Source organism: Talaromyces atroroseus (assembly GCF_001907595.1).
Source record: "Talaromyces atroroseus strain IBT 11181 chromosome Unknown scaffold_1, whole genome shotgun sequence".
Taxonomy (NCBI): Eukaryota; Fungi; Ascomycota; class Eurotiomycetes; order Eurotiales; family Trichocomaceae; genus Talaromyces; species Talaromyces atroroseus.
The window spans coordinates 1103975-1122904 of NW_017971433.1; the positions used below are offsets into that span (position 1 = coordinate 1103975).

At 47.9% G+C, this 18930-nt stretch overlaps 3 protein-coding genes across 3 annotated transcripts; all 3 read left to right on the forward strand.

Moving 5' to 3' along the window:
• Positions 1–820: 820 nt before the first annotated feature.
• UA08_01468 (Phospholipid-transporting ATPase DNF1) lies at positions 821–5505 on the forward strand (the record flags this gene model as incomplete). The annotated part of the gene is made up of 4 exons (XM_020261135.1): positions 821–1258; positions 1318–4248; positions 4317–4546; positions 4599–5505. 4 exons carry the CDS (start codon positions 821–823, stop codon positions 5503–5505), a joined length of 4506 nt encoding a protein of 1501 aa, XP_020122926.1.
• A 1099-nt stretch (positions 5506–6604) lies between these two features.
• Positions 6605–13068, forward strand: UA08_01469 (hypothetical protein; the record flags this gene model as incomplete). Its single annotated transcript, XM_020261137.1, has 3 exons — positions 6605–6627; positions 6688–12745; positions 12952–13068. The coding sequence occupies 3 exons, from the start codon at positions 6605–6607 to the stop codon at positions 13066–13068; spliced, it is 6198 nt and encodes a 2065-aa protein (XP_020122927.1).
• Positions 13069–15707: 2639 nt separating this feature from the next.
• UA08_01470 (hypothetical protein) lies at positions 15708–18875 on the forward strand (the record flags this gene model as incomplete). Its single annotated transcript, XM_020261138.1, has 1 exon — positions 15708–18875. The coding sequence occupies one exon, from the start codon at positions 15708–15710 to the stop codon at positions 18873–18875; it is 3168 nt and encodes a 1055-aa protein (XP_020123429.1).
• Between the last annotated feature and the right edge of the window lie 55 nt (positions 18876–18930).

The following is an 18930-nucleotide window of genomic DNA, read 5'->3' on the forward strand; positions in this document are numbered from 1 at the left end:
TATAAAAGTTACACCCCGTAAATTACACAAGACACAAAACCACGAAATACAGCCCTTTTCGCGCGGATTCGTGGGCGCGGAACGGTATGATTACTTCGCCAGCCAGTCTGCTGGCCTGCGAGGGGTATGATGCTGAAGTATGTCCTAGCCTCCTGAGTGCGTGTCTGGTACCAGCTACGATAAGTACTCGGATCTAACTTAAACATTTTGTGCAAGTCAGTCGAGTGAGACACCCACTTGGTTACCGCTTGGCCGTAAACTCCGGCTGAACAGCCACGGGCTGCCTCTCCATCCGCTCCCGCGCGGCATTACTAAGACTGCATCAATCTCTTCCACGCCTTCCCTCCTTCCTGTCTATCTGGCCTCGTCTCATCGTCTCTCGTCCATCTCCTCTCGTCCGTCTCCCCTGACGCAAACGCATCTCTCTCTACCCCAGCGCTCGTCGGTCGGCTGTCTACAAAGGAGTCTTTTGTCCCTCGTTCGCTCCTGCCAGCCGCTTCCTTCCGCCGGCGCCGTTGCCACGTTCTCCTCCCCTTCCCTTCCCCTGATTATTAGAACGGTAACAACGCCTTTGTTCACCGGCCCTGCTCTTTGCCCTCACCGCGGCCGCTTAATCCGCTCCTACTGTCTTTGATCCTAATACAACAACAACAACAACGACGACAGGGAGAACACAGCGGCGGACTTCTTGCGTCGTCAGGATCCGCCATCTCGATCGAATGCTCCGACAACGGGGCTGGTAGTTAGCAACGCTCGCCTTGATATCGCCTCACACCAATCACACTATATGCCCTCCGGAGCGTGATCACAGCCCTTCCTTATGTCTGGAGCTCAGCCAAACGACGGTGGCGAAGGAAATGACAATTCCTTGCGGCCAATTAACAGTGACATCTCGAAGCCAACAAAAAGACAACGTTGGGCCACCCGGCGCATGGGAAATTCGAGCGGCCTGAAGAAACGGGTCTCCATCGTCGATCGCTTTCACAAACGAGATGTTTCTGGCGCGGAAAAACGAAACTCGGCTGGAAGTAGCACTGACGATGGCGAAACCCCAGCCGTCCAGCCCGCGCGGCGCATATATTTCAACATGCCCATACCCGACAGTGAACGCGACGAGGATGGCAATTTGAAGATTGACTTCCCGCGAAATAAAATTCGTACCGCGAAGTATACGCCACTTTCTTTCGTGCCCAAAAACCTATGGTTCCAGTTTCAAAACATCGCAAACTTGTATTTCTTGTTTATCATCGTTCTAGGCGTAAGTCCTCCTGGCTAAGGACTTCTTATCCCGGAATGGGAATGCTGATATACTTCTAGTTCTTTCCTATCTTCGGTGTCACCGATCCTGGCTTGAACGCCACGCCCCTGATTGTCATTCTTGTCTTGACAGCGATTAAAGACGCCATTGAGGACTGGCGACGTACAATGCAGGATAACCAGCTGAATAATTCTCCCGTCTATCGACTGACCGATTGGACCAACGTCAATGCAGTTGAAGAGCATGTCTCTTCGTGGCGCCGTTTCAAGAAGGCCTGTACGCGCACTGTAGTCTCTATTTACCGATCGATGAAGAAATCCAAGAACAAGGATCCCGTGGATGATGAGGCAAATGTTGAGGACGACAGGCGGATTTCCATGGCAACCTATCGCCAATCCGTGTACTCTATGCGACAATCTTACGGCCCCGAAGACGCTATCCAAATGACCCCAGTATCATCTCCACATCCGCACAGTGACAGCCAGGGAATCGCATGGCCTGATGGTCCGAATGATGCAAATAAAAACATACAGACCGGTAAGGCGGTGCGGGACAGTGTTGCTCCCGGTGGGAAGAGGGCCGGCACTGTTGTGGACCCCTTAAAACAGACCGCCGGGACGGCGCGCTTCAAACGAGATCACTGGAAGAGTGTGAAAGTTGGCGATTTCGTTCGACTGTACAATGGGGACGAGATCCCAGCTGATATTGTCGTTCTCTCCTCTTCCGACCCTGATGGAGCCTGTAATATCGAAACTAAGAACTTGGATGGCGAGACGAATCTGAAAGTACGACAAGCGCTTCAGTGTGGACGTCTAGTCAAGCACGCTCGAGATTGTGAAAAGTCCTCCTTCTTTATCGAGAGCGAGGCTCCCAATGCAAATCTTGAACACTATAACGCGGCCATCCGATGGCAGCAGCGAGACGAGGCAGATCCAAACGGCCCTCTTAAGGATAGAGTGGAGCCCATCGGCGTCAATAACCTACTTCTCCGTGGCTGCAGTCTCCAGAATACCGAATGGATTCTAGGCGTCGTTGTTTTCACCGGTCCCGAGACAAAGATTATGCTGAACTCTGGAAGTACTCCCAGTAAAAGACCGGCACTTGCTCGGCAGATGAATTACAATGTTATTCCCAACTTCGTTATTCTCTTTGCTCTGTGTTTGGTCAACGGTATTGCCAATGGCATATTCTGGTCTCAACAAGGCTCTTGGACCTTCTTTGAATATGGCTCCTACGGCGGTACTCCACCAGTGGAAGGTATCGTCGCGTTTTTTGCGGGACTTATCTTGTACCAGACCTTCGTGCCTATATCTCTTTATATCACTCTGGAAATTATTCGGTCTTGCCAGGCACTGTTCATTTTGTATGACTTGGAAATGGTCTACGAACGCCTCGGCACGGGCTGTGTCCCTCGGTCGTGGAACATCTCTGATGACGTTGGCCAGATTGAGTATATTTTCTCAGACAAAACCGGAACTCTGACACAGAATGTTATGGAGTTCAAGAAGTGTACCATCAATGGTGTTTCGTATGGCGAAGCTTACACTGAAGCGCAGCTAGGCATGCAGCGTCGCGAAGGTCTCGATGTTGAAGCGGAGGCTGCCAAGGCTCGCCAGGCAATCGCAGAGGCCAGAGTGCGCACGCTACAGCTTTTCAGAGAGATCCACGACAATCCATATCTGATCGATGACAAGCTGACCTTTGTCTCACCTGACTTTGCAACCGATCTTGCTGATCAATCGAATCGCGATCAAGCGCAGGCTATTGAAAGCTTCATGGTTGCTCTCGCTCTCTGTCACACTGTCATTACCGAGCATACCCCCGGTGATCCGCCGCAGATAGAATTTAGGGCCCAGTCCCCCGACGAAGCAGCTCTGGTCGCCACTGCTCGTGACTGTGGCTTTACCGTGTTGGGCAGGAATGACGATGACTTGATTGTTAACGTCTTGGGCGAAGAGCGTGCATACACTGTCCTCAATCTATTAGAATTCAACTCAACAAGGAAACGAATGAGCGCAATCATTCGCATGCCCGATGGTACCATTCGACTTTTTTGCAAGGGTGCAGACAGCGTCATTTACAAACGACTTGCGCGTGGCCAGCAGCAAGCCCTTCGAAAGACTACTGCTAATCATCTCGAAGAATTTGCTCGAGAAGGTCTACGAACTCTCTGTATTGCCGAACGTATTCTTAGTGAAGAGGAATACCATGCTTGGAACGAAACGTATGATTTAGCTGCTGCTGCTCTTGTTGACCGCGATGATAAACTGGAAGAAGTCTCCAGTGCAATCGAACAAGAGCTGATGCTCTTGGGTGGTACTGCTATTGAAGATAGATTGCAAGACGGCGTGCCGGATACTATCTCGTTGCTAGCCCGTGCCGGTATCAAGCTATGGGTCCTAACTGGCGACAAAGTCGAAACTGCTATCAACATTGGATTTTCGTGCAATCTCTTGAACAATGAGATGGAACTGATCGTGTTCAACGTTCCTGCCGACAAACCCGATGTTGCAGCCTCTGAATTACAGAAGTACTTGGATCGGTTCGGTATTACAGGCTCGGACGAAGAGTTGATCGCTGCCCGCAAAGACCACACACCACCTGCTGCCACCCATGCATTGATTATTGATGGAGACACACTGAGACTTATGCTTGACGACGAATTGAAGCAGAAGTTTTTGCTTTTGTGCAAGCGATGCAAGTCTGTTCTTTGTTGCCGTGTGAGCCCTGCACAGAAGGCCGCCGTTGTCCGAATGGTGAAGACTGGATTAAACATCATGGCCTTATCTATAGGCGATGGTGCCAACGATGTGGCTATGATTCAAGAAGCAGATGTCGGTGTCGGTATTGCCGGTGAGGAAGGAAGACAGGCAGTCATGTCATCTGATTATGCTATCGGCCAATTTCGGTTTTTGCAACGTCTCATGCTTGTACATGGCCGATGGGCTTATCGACGCCTTGGAGAGGCTACTGCCAATTTCTTCTATAAAGTGAGGGCTCCCCTAATCTCTGCCCATCCTGATAAACATATGTTTACTAACCTTTGTCTCTCGCTCAGACAATTGTGTGGACTGTCGCTCTGTTTTGGTATTCCCTCTTCAACAGTTTCGATGGATCCTATCTTTATGATTACACCTATGTCGTCTTGATCAACTTGGCTTTTACCTCACTTCCTGTTATCTTCATGGGAATTTTCGACCAGGATGTTGATGATAAAGTGTCTCTAGCCGTCCCTCAGTTATACATGCGCGGCATTGAGCGCAAGGAATGGGGACACCTGAAGTTCTGGTAAGTATGGCCATACATGCTCTTTATTGCAATCTAACTTTTGATCCTACAGGCTTTACATGATCGACGGCCTGTATCAGTCCGTGATGGCTTTCTTTATGCCTTATCTGTTATACAACGTTGCTACCTTTCATCGCGGGGACGGACTGAATCTGGATGCCCGTCAACAGTTTGGAATCCTGGTTGCTTCCGCGGCAATAATTTCAAGCAACGTTTACGTTTTGCTGAATTCTTATAGGTGGGATTGGTTAACTGTCGTGATCAACCTATTTAGCAATCTCCTCCTTTATTTCTGGACCGGTGTTTACTCCTCTACAACTGCTTCTGCTCAGTTTTACAACTTTGGGGCAGAAGTATTCGGGTCTTTGGCTTATTGGACAGTGCTTCTGGTCACTGTCGTGATTTGTCTTCTCCCCCGATTTGCCATCAAAGCGTTTCAAAAGGTTTTCTTTCCCACAGATGTGGATATTATCCGTGAGCAGGCGACACAAAATAAGTTCGCTCATTTGGAGGAATCTGAGGCGTCTGACCCTTCCCAAACGGTCATCGAAGGCGAAGGTTCCGCAGGCAGTGATGCTTCTTCAGTGGTTAAACCCATCGAGCCCCAGGTGAGGCATACACCCAATGTCTTTGAGGATGAGCGGCACTTTTACCCGCCCTCTATCGCACCGACAACCACCACTCACAATCCACGTAGTCAAAACGGTAGCGGCGGCACAACCTTTACAGCGGATAGCTTTGATTTCAGCGGAAATCAAGGAAATGAAGGACATCTCAGCTCGTGGGACCCTGCACGGGAACCAGGGCTCACCATACACCATAATAACCGGGAAAGATCCTCGGTGACCAGCAATGACTTTCCCAACGGCAATCCATTGCTGCGAATCGAATCCTCCAGTGGGAAACCCCAAACTCCTCACAGTCCGTTGAGGAACCCGCATGATGTACATGCTGTATAGCTATTCTCCTCCCATGTTAGTATCTCACTCTATATGTCCTTGATGTCACTTTCATTCTTGATTTGAAATTTTTATTTGTCTATATGAGCTTTATTTCAGGATTTCTGAGGGGAATTGTTCGTCTCTGTTGCTCTTTCTGTTGTGTTTCCATATAGATGGCGTTGGTTGAAAAGGCTGGTGGCGCAGGAATTCATGTTTTATTGTTCTCGCATTCTCATGCATCTTTCCCCCTTTTTCTCTTGTTTTCTTCATCGTCTTCTCCATTACCACATAACCACATATCTACCTATTCTATATATTCGGCTGTTCTTCCCTCTTTATTTTTTCTTTTGTTTCTCATCTTCTCAACTTCTCTACCGAACAGCTCTTTCTATTACTTTTTCAACCAATGGTGAAGTCGCGTACCGTTTTTACTGGCTTGTCTTGTCTTATTTTTAAGATGTGTCTTGAACGTCGCTGTGGCGTCCATATTATGGCAATATCCATGATGCACTGGAAGTTTTTGGTTTGGCGAGTCGTTGCGCACGCATATAGGTAGCGTATCTGCAATCGAAGCCAATTATTAGTTCTGTCAACATGCTAAGTGTTCATTCGCATGCTGAGGGTCATAGACATAAGAGAGAAGTATAGTAGAGCATACACGGAGTAGTAAAATAAAAGTAAGTAAAGTTGAGGACGCGTTTTGTCGGCCACACGCGTTAAGTGGATAAAGAGATTGCTTTGCCGCTTTGGCTGTGGGCCAATCAGCGCAGGTGATGTGCCGGGATTATTCTCAAGCATCACCAAACCTGACCGAACAACAACTTCTTTCCTCCCCTCTCTTCAATCTTTTAATATACTGTGACTGCATGGTCGATTGCTCTTGTAAAGTCGTTTTCATCCATGATTATTTTTGATTCTCTTCTTCTTCTTCTTCTTCTTCTTCTTCTTCGCAACACATAGTTCCGGTTTCATACGTTTTGCTACGTTTCTTTGAGTGGTGATTTACGCATTTTTTAGGGCAGTTTCTGCGATGGAGTACATTTTCCTACTGCGCATCTAAGTAGCTTGTTAACATACCTTGCCGGTGAAGGCCCTTGTCTAATTCGATTTCTCCATCATGGAGGTCTTAGACACAATAAGGTGGGTTTGTCTTCCACGTGTGTTGGTCGTGAGTTTCATCCTGACTGCCCTTCTATCTAGGGAACTACAAACGATCCCAGACGGCATCCACCTACTTTGTCCGCGACAGAGAAGAGACGATTATGGGCGCTACGATGGCCCCGACGGGGAGGACGAGTCCCAACGAGCTATGGAACGCCGAGACAAGGCATTGTCGTGCTTGCCAATTTTGGCTTTCAGTCAAGATGGACTGGAACAATTACAGGACTGGCTGTGGCGGAAATTCGATGACACGCTGGAAAGCTGCGATTTTTGCATCAGAATGTATCACAGAGGGAAACTGTCTCTCGCCGACGGTTTGAAGGAAAACTATGACGACGAGGATATTGAAAAGCTTATGCGGCTGCTTGAGGAGTGGGATATCAAGCGAATGAAAAGGAATTTGACAATAGCTCTCGAAGAACTAAATGCGGTTCCTCCAGAGAAAATAGGCTTGGATGCTTTGAGAACGTCTTCATTGCTAGCGATTTTTGAGTGCCTGAGCTCCGAGGTGATGCAGCGCAATGATGCTTTGCTTAAGGAATATTTCGATACCCCGTTTAGAATGATTCAGACGAAGCGTACTCTGAAGCTCACCGATTATGTCCCGGGTTTGACAAACTTTCTATTTGATCCCGATCCAGTCCGGAATCACTGGGCCATTCATGGGTGGTCTCGTTTCCGCCGTGCTCCTACCTCAGCTGAGTTTGACTGGGCAGTGAAAGATGGATTGACCCGTGCACTCATTGCCGTCTCACCTCAGCAACAACATCTAGACGTTGCTGCTATCAACCGATTGTGGACAGGCCTCCGAATCATCATAATGAGACTTGATAGAGATCAGATCACTCATCACCTCCGTGCTCTAGACATCGATCCCTGCCGGCTTTCCGTGGAACACCTTGGAATACAGTCACCTGGCTTGCGGGTATTATTGAACGCTATCCAGTTACTCTTGGAAAAGGCTCCAGGTGACTTTTGGGATGCCATGCAGACTATTTCTCCACAAGCGATAGCAGAGCAGATTTTCAATAACCCCCAATTCGATGCCTTCCTTCTAGAATCTACGGAGGATGTGCCGCTATCCAAGTCCCCACTGCACGATATGCTGTCATGGACCACCCCTTTCATGTCATCGTTGAAGAATATCAACCAGACACCTGCTTGCAGATACATCGTCTCTCAGTTATTCAAACGATATCAAGACACAAGGTTTCCATCAGTTGCACGCTTCCAATGCTTTCTTATTGGAATTGAGGTGCTCCTCTGTACGCTACGCACATTCACCAACAATGAATCATCAAGAGGATCAGTCGCACGCGTTGTTCTGTCTGAGACTTTGGAAGTCGTCAAGGAATATATCGATCTATTTGTTACACCGGAGATAAACGGCGCTGGTGAAAGGGGTCGGCTGATTATCAATGGTTGCATGGACGTGGTCAGCAACACTCTTGCTCTCGAATGCCAGTCCCTCAAGACGGACTATGAAGTTTTGCTGCATCAGTCCACCCTGCATCATGGGGTCAGTACATATTCCCCGGCCATTTGGGATGCTGTCATTGCGAAATTAAGCGAGCGAAACCGAGACCTTTCGACGGCAGCACTGAAGGGTATATTAGATCTAGTAGGTCTTGAGAAATTTCCTACCAAAGGTGAAGATAGCCGAGAGAAAACACATTATAATGTTATCTACGGCCACCTTACCCATCTATCAGCCCAGATCATTGAGCGTCTTGCCGAATTCGACCCGGAACATCTGGATGCTTTGTTCGCCAGCCAGGATACTAGCTGTGCGCTGATATCGGCTCTATTTTCTGCCGACTTGAATACTTACCAAGCAGCCGTGGATCTCATCAAGAATGTGAGCGGGCAGTCTGTAAGAAGAGATGCAATCTCTCATCTCCTGCAATTGTTCTTCTCGACCGCCGTCTACGGGTTTGGGTGGTCTTTCTTCCGTATCAGCACGTTAAAGACGTTCGGCTCTGCTCCGAGGATGATTCATACTGGAACGGACATCATTGATATCTTATGTGACACTCAGACCGGCATACTCAGGACCCGAAAGTTGGCAAACAAAAAGGAACTCACGGAAGTCCAAACTCTTTGGGAACGTCAATGGTCAGCTTTGACTACCATCTTTGATATGACTGAAGCTTGGCATAATCGAGGAAACGATAAGAAGGTAATGCTTGAATTCTGCCGTGACACAATCCAATTTGCAGATCTTCTTTTTGCTCAGTATGCCGTGTTCGCCAGCGCAATGAGTGCGGACGACCAATCGCAAGAAGATTCTGTACGAGAAACTCTGTTGCAACATCCCACGGCCACGATGAAAGGAATGGTGAAATGGCTCAGGCTCAAGGATGAGTACCTTGCTACAACATTGGTTGGCCTGGTTTCCAAGATTCTTCGACGACTTGGCAAGTTGAATATCACGACTGTCGACCGCAGTGCTCTCCAAATAATCGAAAATGTCGCCGTGACAGGCAGTATAAAAACGATGTTGATAGCACGTGAGAAAGCAGAGCTTGTGAGGGCTTTGGAAGCATACTATAAGAAACCGGTTGTTACTGCATCGACCGCAGCTTTGAAAAAACAAAGCTCTATCACTGCCTTTGCAAGACAAACCGATTCCTCTGGCCGATCGACTCCAAATCGGTCGACAAGCGAAGAAGACTACGAGGATTCTTCCGTTCCTGATGAAATGCTGATGCAATTGTCACGATCCGTTGAATTAAATAAAGCTCGCATTGCCAGTCAACCCCAGAAAAAATCACTTGCGGCGACAAAATCACCTCTTATTCTTCCCAAACCCCCCTCTCGACCATCATTAGCAGTCGAGTCTTTTCGCGAAAAGCGCGAAAAAGAAAGAGAGGCTAAGAAGAAACGAGATCTTGCGGAGCTGCAGCGCTTGAAAAAGAACATTTCAGGACTTGGTGTTGCAGAACAAACTGCTGGCCAAGGTTCAGGGGTTCAGGGTGGTATAAGGGGCAAAGATCATACTCCCATCGATAGTATGATGGTTGGATCAGAATCGGAATCAGAAGAAGAAAGCGACGATGAGATTGACACAGAGTTGTTTGGAAAGAAAGCTGCATCAACCCCGGCTGCTGTGAGGGAATACCAGGAAAGTAAAAGACGAGCTCTTAAGCAGCAAGGACCAGTGAAAAAAGTCAGACAATGGCGTTCGGCTAAAGACATGCGGGCTCGATTGGTTCCAGATCTATCATCGCTTCATCGTACCTTACTTGAGTGGGACTTTTTCGCTAGCGGTGACCTGCCTCCGAACTCAGGCCGTACAGATTATTCCCTAATTACATCTACTTTCAGAGATCCTATCGAATACCAACGAACCTTTGAGCCTTTGCTGGTCTTAGAAGCATGGCAGGGCTTTCAATCTGCAAAGGAAGAAGCAAACTTCAAGCCATTTGAGGTTACAGTGGCAACTCGTCTTTCTGTTGATTCGTTCATGGAAGTTAGCACAAATTTGAAAAATGCATCAGACCTTAAAGATTTTGGACTAGGAGAGGCTGATATCGTTTTGCTATCCAAGTCAAGAAGCCCCGCAAATGACAAGTCCTCTCCCCATTGCTTGGCTAGGATCTCTGGCATTAATAGGAAGAAAGGTATCGTCGAAGTGTCATACCGGGTCAATCCTGGAAACCCAATCATTTCTTCCATTGCACCAGGGGCTACCATGTGGGCCGTACGAATAACATCATTGACTCCATTGGAGCGTGAGTATGGGTCCCTTATGGCGTTGCAATATTATGATCTATGCGAGGAGATTATCAAAGCGAAACCCTCGCCAATTCTGAAATATAATGACGCAGGCCTGAAGCCATTGGTTGACAACTACACCGTCAACCTGGCACAAGCCAAAGCCATCAAGTCTGCATTGGACAATGATGCATTCACATTAATACAAGGTCCACCAGGGTCGGGCAAAACGAAAACTATTGTTGCTCTTGTTGGAGCGTTGATGAGTAATTCATTAAGCAATCAACAGAGCGTGGCAATTGCCCGTCCTGGTGAGAAGCAGGCATCCGCTCCTCCAGGGAAAGCTTCAGTCGCGAAGAAGCTTCTTGTCTGTGCTCCTAGTAACGCAGCTGTCGACGAACTCGTGATGCGTTTCAAAGCAGGGGTAAAAACGCTCCAAGGCCGTTCAGAAAAACTTTCTGTCATTCGCTTGGGTCGTAGTGACGCCATCAATGCAAATGTGTTGGATGTCACTTTGGATGAGCTTGTCAACGCACGTCTTAATCAATCCGCCCAGAAAGGCTCAGGGGAAAAGGATCTTCAGAAGATTTATGAAGAGCACAAGACTACCGACACCGCATTCAAGGAGATGCGGACCAAACTAGACCAGCTTAGGGCGAAAGGGCAAACTCCTCCGGACGATCTTCAACGTGAATTTGAACTGCTCAAAAAGAAGCGGACACAACTCAGCCAAGAAATCGATAATACTCGGGATCGCAATAATTCCATTGCTCGTAACAACGACCTCACTCGCCGTCGTATTCAACAAGAAATTGTTGATGGTGCTCATGTTATTTGTGCGACTTTGAGTGGCAGTGGACATGAAATGTTCCAGAATTTGAGTATTGACTTTGAGACTGTGATTATCGATGAAGCTGCCCAATCTATCGAGTTAAGCGCTCTTATTCCCCTAAAGTACGGATGTGCAAAATGCATTCTCGTTGGAGATCCCAAGCAGCTTCCACCAACAGTTCTATCCAAAGCGGCTTCCCGTTTCCAATATGAACAAAGCTTGTTTGTTAGAATGCAAACTAACCACCCCAATGACGTTCATCTTTTGGATATTCAATACCGTATGCATCCTGCAATCAGTCGCTTCCCCAGCATGACTTTCTACGACGGTCGACTACAAGATGGCCCGGATATGGCTAAGCTTCGTGTTCGTCCATGGCATAATAGCACATTACTTAGCCCATACCGCTTTTTCGACGTACAGGGACTCCATCAAAGTGCTGCCAAGGGTCATTCGCTCATTAACATCGCTGAATTGAACGTAGCAATGCAGCTTTATGAGCGATTAGTTACTGATTTCAGATCTTTCGAGTTCTCTGGCAAGATAGGCATTATCACACCCTACAAGGGTCAATTGAGAGAGATGAAGACGCGTTTCGCTGCGAGATATGGTAACGCCATCTTTACGAAGGTCGAATTCAACACAACCGACGCCTTTCAAGGTAGAGAAAGCGAGGTCATTATTTTCTCTTGTGTACGTGCGTCGAACAAGGGCATTGGTTTCTTGTCTGACATTCGCCGTATGAACGTCGGATTGACTCGTGCCAAGTCGTCACTATGGGTTCTTGGAAACTCTCAGTCTCTTGTCCAAGGAGAATTTTGGAACAAGCTTATCACTGACGCCAGACAACGCAGTGTTTACACAGACGGTGATATCCTAGCGATGTTGCAGCGTCCACAATTCACCGGATATCGTAATGTAGATATGGTCGACGCCGATGTTAACGAGTCGAATTCATCGGCAGTAGAGACGCCTACTGAGACTCGTTCGTCTAATGAAATGGAGTCAGTGTCTGCCCGCAACACCCCTAGTCCCGTGATCACTGGTCCGTCTGGGGGTTCTAATGGACTTGACGATACCAAGGCATGTGCTTGCTGTGGTAGTTTTGAACATTTTACAAGAAATTGTGACAACGCAGAAGCTCTTGGAGAGGCTAAAGGCATATGCTTCCGCTGCAAGGAGCCTGGTCATACAAAAATCAGATGTACTGCACCTCGTTGTTTGATGTGTGGCGAGATTGGACATTTGGCAGAGAGCTGTGAGTCCAAGAAGATTCTGTCTCACAAAGAGAAGAACAGGATCGCCAATGAGGAGCGGCGTCATAAACAGGCTCAGCAGGCCAAACGGGAGGAGATCAAGCAGAAGCATATGCGGAACTACGATCCCCAAGTCCCGGTTATTAAAGTCTCTACTAAATCCCCATCTCCACCTCCACAGCGCCCTCAGCCTCAGCAGCCATCGGGGAAGAGAAAACTTCCGCCTAGTGGACCTTTTGCAAAGAGCAGCAAGCGCAAAGTGGATGCAGAGATCCCACAGGAGCCACCCAGTGTAAGTTGCTTCATCACATCGTCTGATTTCTATCATATCCATTTAACAGAGCATATAAAGAATCTGGTCAATCCTTCTCGAGATGGCCCCAGGTACCAAAGCATCACTCATAACCTCGAGACCTTGCAATCCAACAACGTAAGATACATGCTCCTGAGTGTTCGACTCCGATGGTACTTTATTTCTAACATATATGACATTTGCAGATGATACAACCACCACGAGGGCCAAAGAATGCCAGACCAAACAATGGACCGCGTCCTCCGATACCAGCACGAAAGAGAAAAGAGGCCGATCCCTTCATTCGGCCCAGAAAAAGATGAGCTTGGTGTGTTTGAAATATTATGCATGAATTGGTACTGCGAGGAAGAATTTTATCGCCATTGGCGGGAGTTTACTTGCACCGAAGACTTTTATGGGGCTTATATAGCAAGCAGTACTTGGGAGTTTTCGTCTGAATTTCTTCCCTACGGCGAAAATAGGTTTACATTTTTATTGTCGCATTTCCAGGGCGTCTGTGGAGATTTTATGCATTTGAGAGTAGCATTTGGCGGTATAAAAAGCCCTGGAGTTTCACTGTCATTCAAGACGCATATTATCATGAACTGTTATCGGGAACTAGATGGGGCGAGCAGATATTTACTTTCATCAACCCTAGAACTTCCCTTACTGTAGAGAAGAATCGCTATTTCGGTTTCGAAACCGATTAATTCAATTCAATGGATCTAGTATGCCTACCTGGTGGGCTGACCTATGTGATGGGATCTCGAAATCCTTTCCTAAAGGGGCAATATTTCAAACTTTGGACTTGTCCGAAAACGCGCAAGGGATCAATCAAATATATCAGATCTAACAAAAAAATAAATATTCTACGACATGTAACTTTTACTAGAAAATAGCTCGTACGTACTCCGAATTCACCATTTAATACTCCATTCGGAGAATTGTAATTGATTCCAGGCTTTGTCTTGCTTTCATATTTCTTCGCCTTCTCTTATTATTCAAAGCCCAGGTGATTGACTCGGTCAATACGACTACCTTGTGTTCCTCTGATTTATTGGTTGATTTTCTCTTTCATGACGAGCTGCTCGGTCATTTCTACCTGGACAAGACGGCTTCTTTGTTTTTGTTTTCTTTTGCCATTTCTCCCTTGGAGAAGTTATGCCTTTTCTTTTTTTTTTGAGTGTGGTTTTTTTTTTCTTTTTTCTTTTTAATCTAGAAACGAAATCATAGCACCCATGGATGATGCCCTCTGCACAGCTCGGAGTAAACTCTTTGTCGGTCTTTTATTGTCTTTGCAGCGTGTCACGTTTAGGACGTAGTACATTGATTATTACTCCGTTCATAGTTAATTAACTAGTTAACTTACTAACAATCGTGTACGAGTCAAGCGTCAAAGAGTTGCAGAGTACACTGTCTTAAATAATGCTTTTGTTTTATGCACACTTATTCCTGCCCCCTATCTTTGTTGAAAGTAAGTTTCCCAGGCTTATGTACGGAGCGGAGTATGCAAAGTTGAGTCGTGGCTCTATGGACTCCGAGGCCATGCATGCCACGGAGTATACGTATGCGTGCATACGCAGTACTGTGCAGGACGGCCATGTAGGTACGCCCCCCAAGGTGACTTATGGATTGCTAAGGCGCATATCCCTTGCTCGCGAGTCGTAGTGACTCTTTTCTGACCTCTCGCTTTCAGACAGGCAAATCGGATGCTCAGGAGAGCGCTTAGTCAGCGCTAGTTGCTCGTTAGGGCCAACTGCCCCGCCACACCGCCCGCGCCACCGCCGACACTCAGACGTCCCCCGTCCTTAGCGCTGACTCTCCGCTATGAAGCGCATCATGGCTCACATCCCTTGCTTGTTCCGGACAAATAGTTCTCTAGGGTGATCGCTGCTGACCCCAGCCGAATCCACTGTTGACAGGGTCTGTGCGAGCATTATCAGCTATCCCGGCGCCGTGGTTCCCAACACGGCCAATCAATGCGCGCGCTTCAGAGCTTCAACCAACTCCGCGTCCCACACGCAAACGTTAAAGGTCTATATTCTGTCTGACTCCATCGAATAGAATGCCTTGCCAGTCGATCTTGCGGCAACCTGGAATCAAAAATGCATGCGCTCGCCTTGCTGTACGATCCCGGTACACCCCTCATGATCGCCGTCTGTGATCTCATCGCGAGTCCCTCTTCCTCTTGCAGCAGCTGGCCCTTTAATCTGTATTGTGACCGGTGTTCGGTTCATTTCTGATGACTTTCCTCTAGTCGTCTAGCGTGGGCACTGGATACTCCTGAATCCGATAAACAAAGGGGTCTAGATCTACTAGCAGCCTCCTTCGCTTGGCGGATGGTTCATTGTCTTCACATGTATGATCCAGGAAGGCTTCCGTCTCTAATGAACTTCGAAGCTATCAACCTTTGTATCAAGGGGGTGCAAAGAGGGGGGCATTACAGTGCAGCTCCCGAAAAGCTAGTACGATAAGTCTATGCCGGACGTTGGCCAAATGTGAATCGATGGAGTCAGATGGACCCATTGCAATCATATTTAGGTTTCTTTTTTTTTTCTCCGATCTCTTTACTTTTTCTCCTGAATTATATTAGGATATTGACTTATATACCATAGTCTTTCGCCTGTTATTTCCTTCCTTTGATTTTAGTTAAAGAATGCGCTGGGATGCTGGGCCTGGGTCATTCTATCTCTACGGGATGCTCCCCAAACATCTGTGAAAGCTTCTTTCTTTTGCCTTTACTTGCTCCTCTGTATATATATATCATATATAAAATGTGTTTGATGCCCGTGCTGTAAAAGCACCGCCCACCTTCGCTTCTATCACATCCATCTCGCCAGCAATTTGCCAGTCTGGAGACCTCATTTTCAACAGTCATTCGCGTCTTGTTCTCAAAGCGCAATCATCCCCCGATCTTCCAAACGAAGGAAGGACGGAAGAACGATTCAACAGATCAAGTTCCATGCCCGACGGTCCTGCCGCGCCGAGTCCAGTCATTCCAACATACAGACCTTCTGAAAAGTTCTCTGGCTCGCCAACAAAGCTTTCTATCATGCCCACAGTAGCCCTCACAGATTATAAACAATACACCCGAATACCAGGACTGCGCAAGCCCCGACCTCGATCCGCTGGGGCGTCTAGCCGACCTATGCGAAGTGAGAATATCGCAGAACTAGTTCGTTTCTTCCAGACGCCAGAGGAAACCGAAGCAGAATCGGTAATTGGTTCCCAGATCAACGACATGGACCTATTGAAGGCAGGCCAGCGTCGCCTTCGAGACATGGGCCAAACAAAATCCGGGAGGTCCTCAATCAAGAGCTCTGGCGCTTCAAGTTCATCTGAAAAATTAAAGACACAACGCCAACACCTTGTGGCTTTACAACGCGAGGGATTACTACCGGGCCTAGAAGACTTGGGCGGTAATAAGCCTCGCTCATCACGCACGAAGCATGTGAGGCATGATAAGGAAGGCTTGCTACCCAGCCTCGAAGATTTGACGGATAAGTCTCGTCCATCACGCACAAAGCAGGACGTGGAAGCGATCGGGCGTCCATGGCTCGACGATGCTTTAACTTCAATACCAAAGAGCGAAGAAAGATCGACCTCGCAAATCGAACTGCCTTTACACGACTTGCGCAGTGAGTCATTGAGTCTAGGAGATTTGGCTGCGCTTGTCGAATTTTCTGCATCATTCCCGGAATTATATTCACACGACAGCGATCCACCACCATACCAGGCTAAAGCCCAGTCACAGCCTCATTTACCAGCACATGCCTCTAACAGCAATAGTGCGGCAGCACCAAGTCGTGAAGACCATGGTAGAAACGAAAATAGCCGCCAGCTAGGGAATACGGCTGAAAGCCACAGTCGTGATTCACGTCCAGAGAGAGATACACTAACACTAAACAAGCCGGCCCAGGGCCATCAGGTGGCCATTAACAGGCAGCCTCAGAATAGACCTGACACGTCCAAGAACGACGATGACAGCTCCTGTGGATCCAATTCGGATTTCGATGACGCTAAAAGCCTTGCTGTGCTTCTGCGCGCAACGGAGAGATTAGGTCTTGAGAAGAAAAGGACATCACAAAAAGCACCGTTAGCAGAACCTTCTTCTGGCGTTGCCAATGGCGTCCCTGCTGCTGCTGCTACCACCACCACTACAGCTTCAGGCGCTATCAAGGACAATACCGCACCTCATTCCTTGAACCAGGGGGTGACCGACACTCCTTTATTCGTAAGAAACCTGCTTGAAAACAAACATGACGGCGCTGAAGCTGCCAAAAAGATCAACGCCAAAGCTTCAAGGAGTACGGATCAACTATTACCCCTGTCGCAAGCTGATGCCAACCTGCCAAACCATCTCAACGCGGGTCCCATACCATTAAAGCTAGTCGCTGAATGCATGCCTCCTTCCATCTCCAAACCCGATTCCTCTCAACCGTTGAATACTTTTGTCCCTAGGCCCTCAAGCAATTTGAATGATGAAACCAACCTACTTCAACCTCCTTCCACTGTTGTTGGCCCTAGCTCAGCCAGTTTCCCACGCCCACGAGCCCTCCTTTCGCCAATTCCCATTCAGTCCCGCCGTGCTCGCAGTGTAACTCCGGATGTCGCGTCAGGCATGTATATAAAAGGGAAGAAAAAGGGCAAGAAAGCCCCATTATATGTGGTGACTGATGCTGCTCCTCTTCCGCCCCCAGCCAAACCTCTACCTTCATTACCACAAAGTGCGGATGCCCTTGTTGGGCCCAAGCCTATTCAAGGGGACCGGAGCGCATCGACGCCTGCACAGCCAGCTTCCGCTCCACTAGAATATAGAGAGGAAGATCGGGATAGTCCGGTATTGGGTATGAATCCTCGCAAATTGCACTTACAAAGATCGTTGATTGGAAGTCGGCCATCATCCCGTTATTCTAATAGAAGTACTGATGCTTCAGACGCATCACACAACTCGAGCGACGATCAGTCATCGAGAACCGCCTCTCCTACTGTTTCCAGGCCTGAATCTCAGCAAGGCCGGGCGATTCATGTTCACGCCATACGAATGCGAGACATTGATGCAAAGAAAAGGAAATACGCTCCTGGAGTGAAAACAAGTGCTCATGCTGGATCAGGGATGCATTCATTGAAGCATGATGGTCGTTATCAGCCACAACCTGAATCTCGGGGCCAGACTGATCAAGTAAGATTCAGTAGATGGAATCGCATTAGCACAGTACCTGAGTTCCCTCTTCCAAAAAATCCTCCTTTGAACGCCCAAGGGGCGCCACATATTCGGCGGCGAAACTCCACAACCTCACTACCAGGGTCTATTTCTACATTGAATGGCTACGAAGGAGGTCTATCTCGCAGTGTCAGCGTTACAAGTGGCTCCATAGACAGTTTTTCTATCAAACATGGGAAGACAGCTATTCTACCGGCGAATGCTACAAAGAATCTCTCTCACAGCAACTTCCAGCCTCAATCCCCCTTGCTACCATCTTCTGATGACGAGATGCATGACCCTCGGCCGCGTCGTTTAAAGAATAACATCTCTATAAGGGATAATGGTGAATCCGAGACTCGCCAGGTGAACCAACGTCTTGCAAATGCTAAAAGCAAGCAATCTATCAAACAAGAGGCAACGTTGAAATACCAAAACTTATCTTCACTTTCGGAAGATTTGCTGCATTCTCTCCCACCTGGAGCCGGTGACTCTCATATAAGTTACGTAAACGTATTGCACCATCTTGAGTCTCGGATTGCTACATTGGAACGACAGAACAAGATGCTTCAAGCAGCCCTCCTCGCCGCCCTCGACGTCGGTGTCTCGCACGATGCCGGCAGTGCACAAAGCCGAAGCTCAAGTCCGGCGTCGAGCTCCATGAGAGTACCTACCATTAGTGAGAGGGCGATGCCTTCATCAAATAACTTGGGTATTGACAGCGCCCGCCGAAAGCAAGGAAAGGCAACTCAACGATATCACGCAAGCCGCAACCTATACGCGCACGATGCAGCCTCCCAAGGAAGCCGTGGCAGCTTTGAAACTACCAGCTCCCATAGCGATAGTAGCATACGGCCAGTTGAGGGTGTGTTAAGTAACCCGGATGCCGGGGGTTGGAATGAAGCGATTCGGAAGAATCGCAAATAACTTCTGTTTTGGCCTCGGATGCGTATTGATTTTGTCTGTCACTTAGGGTTCCTTT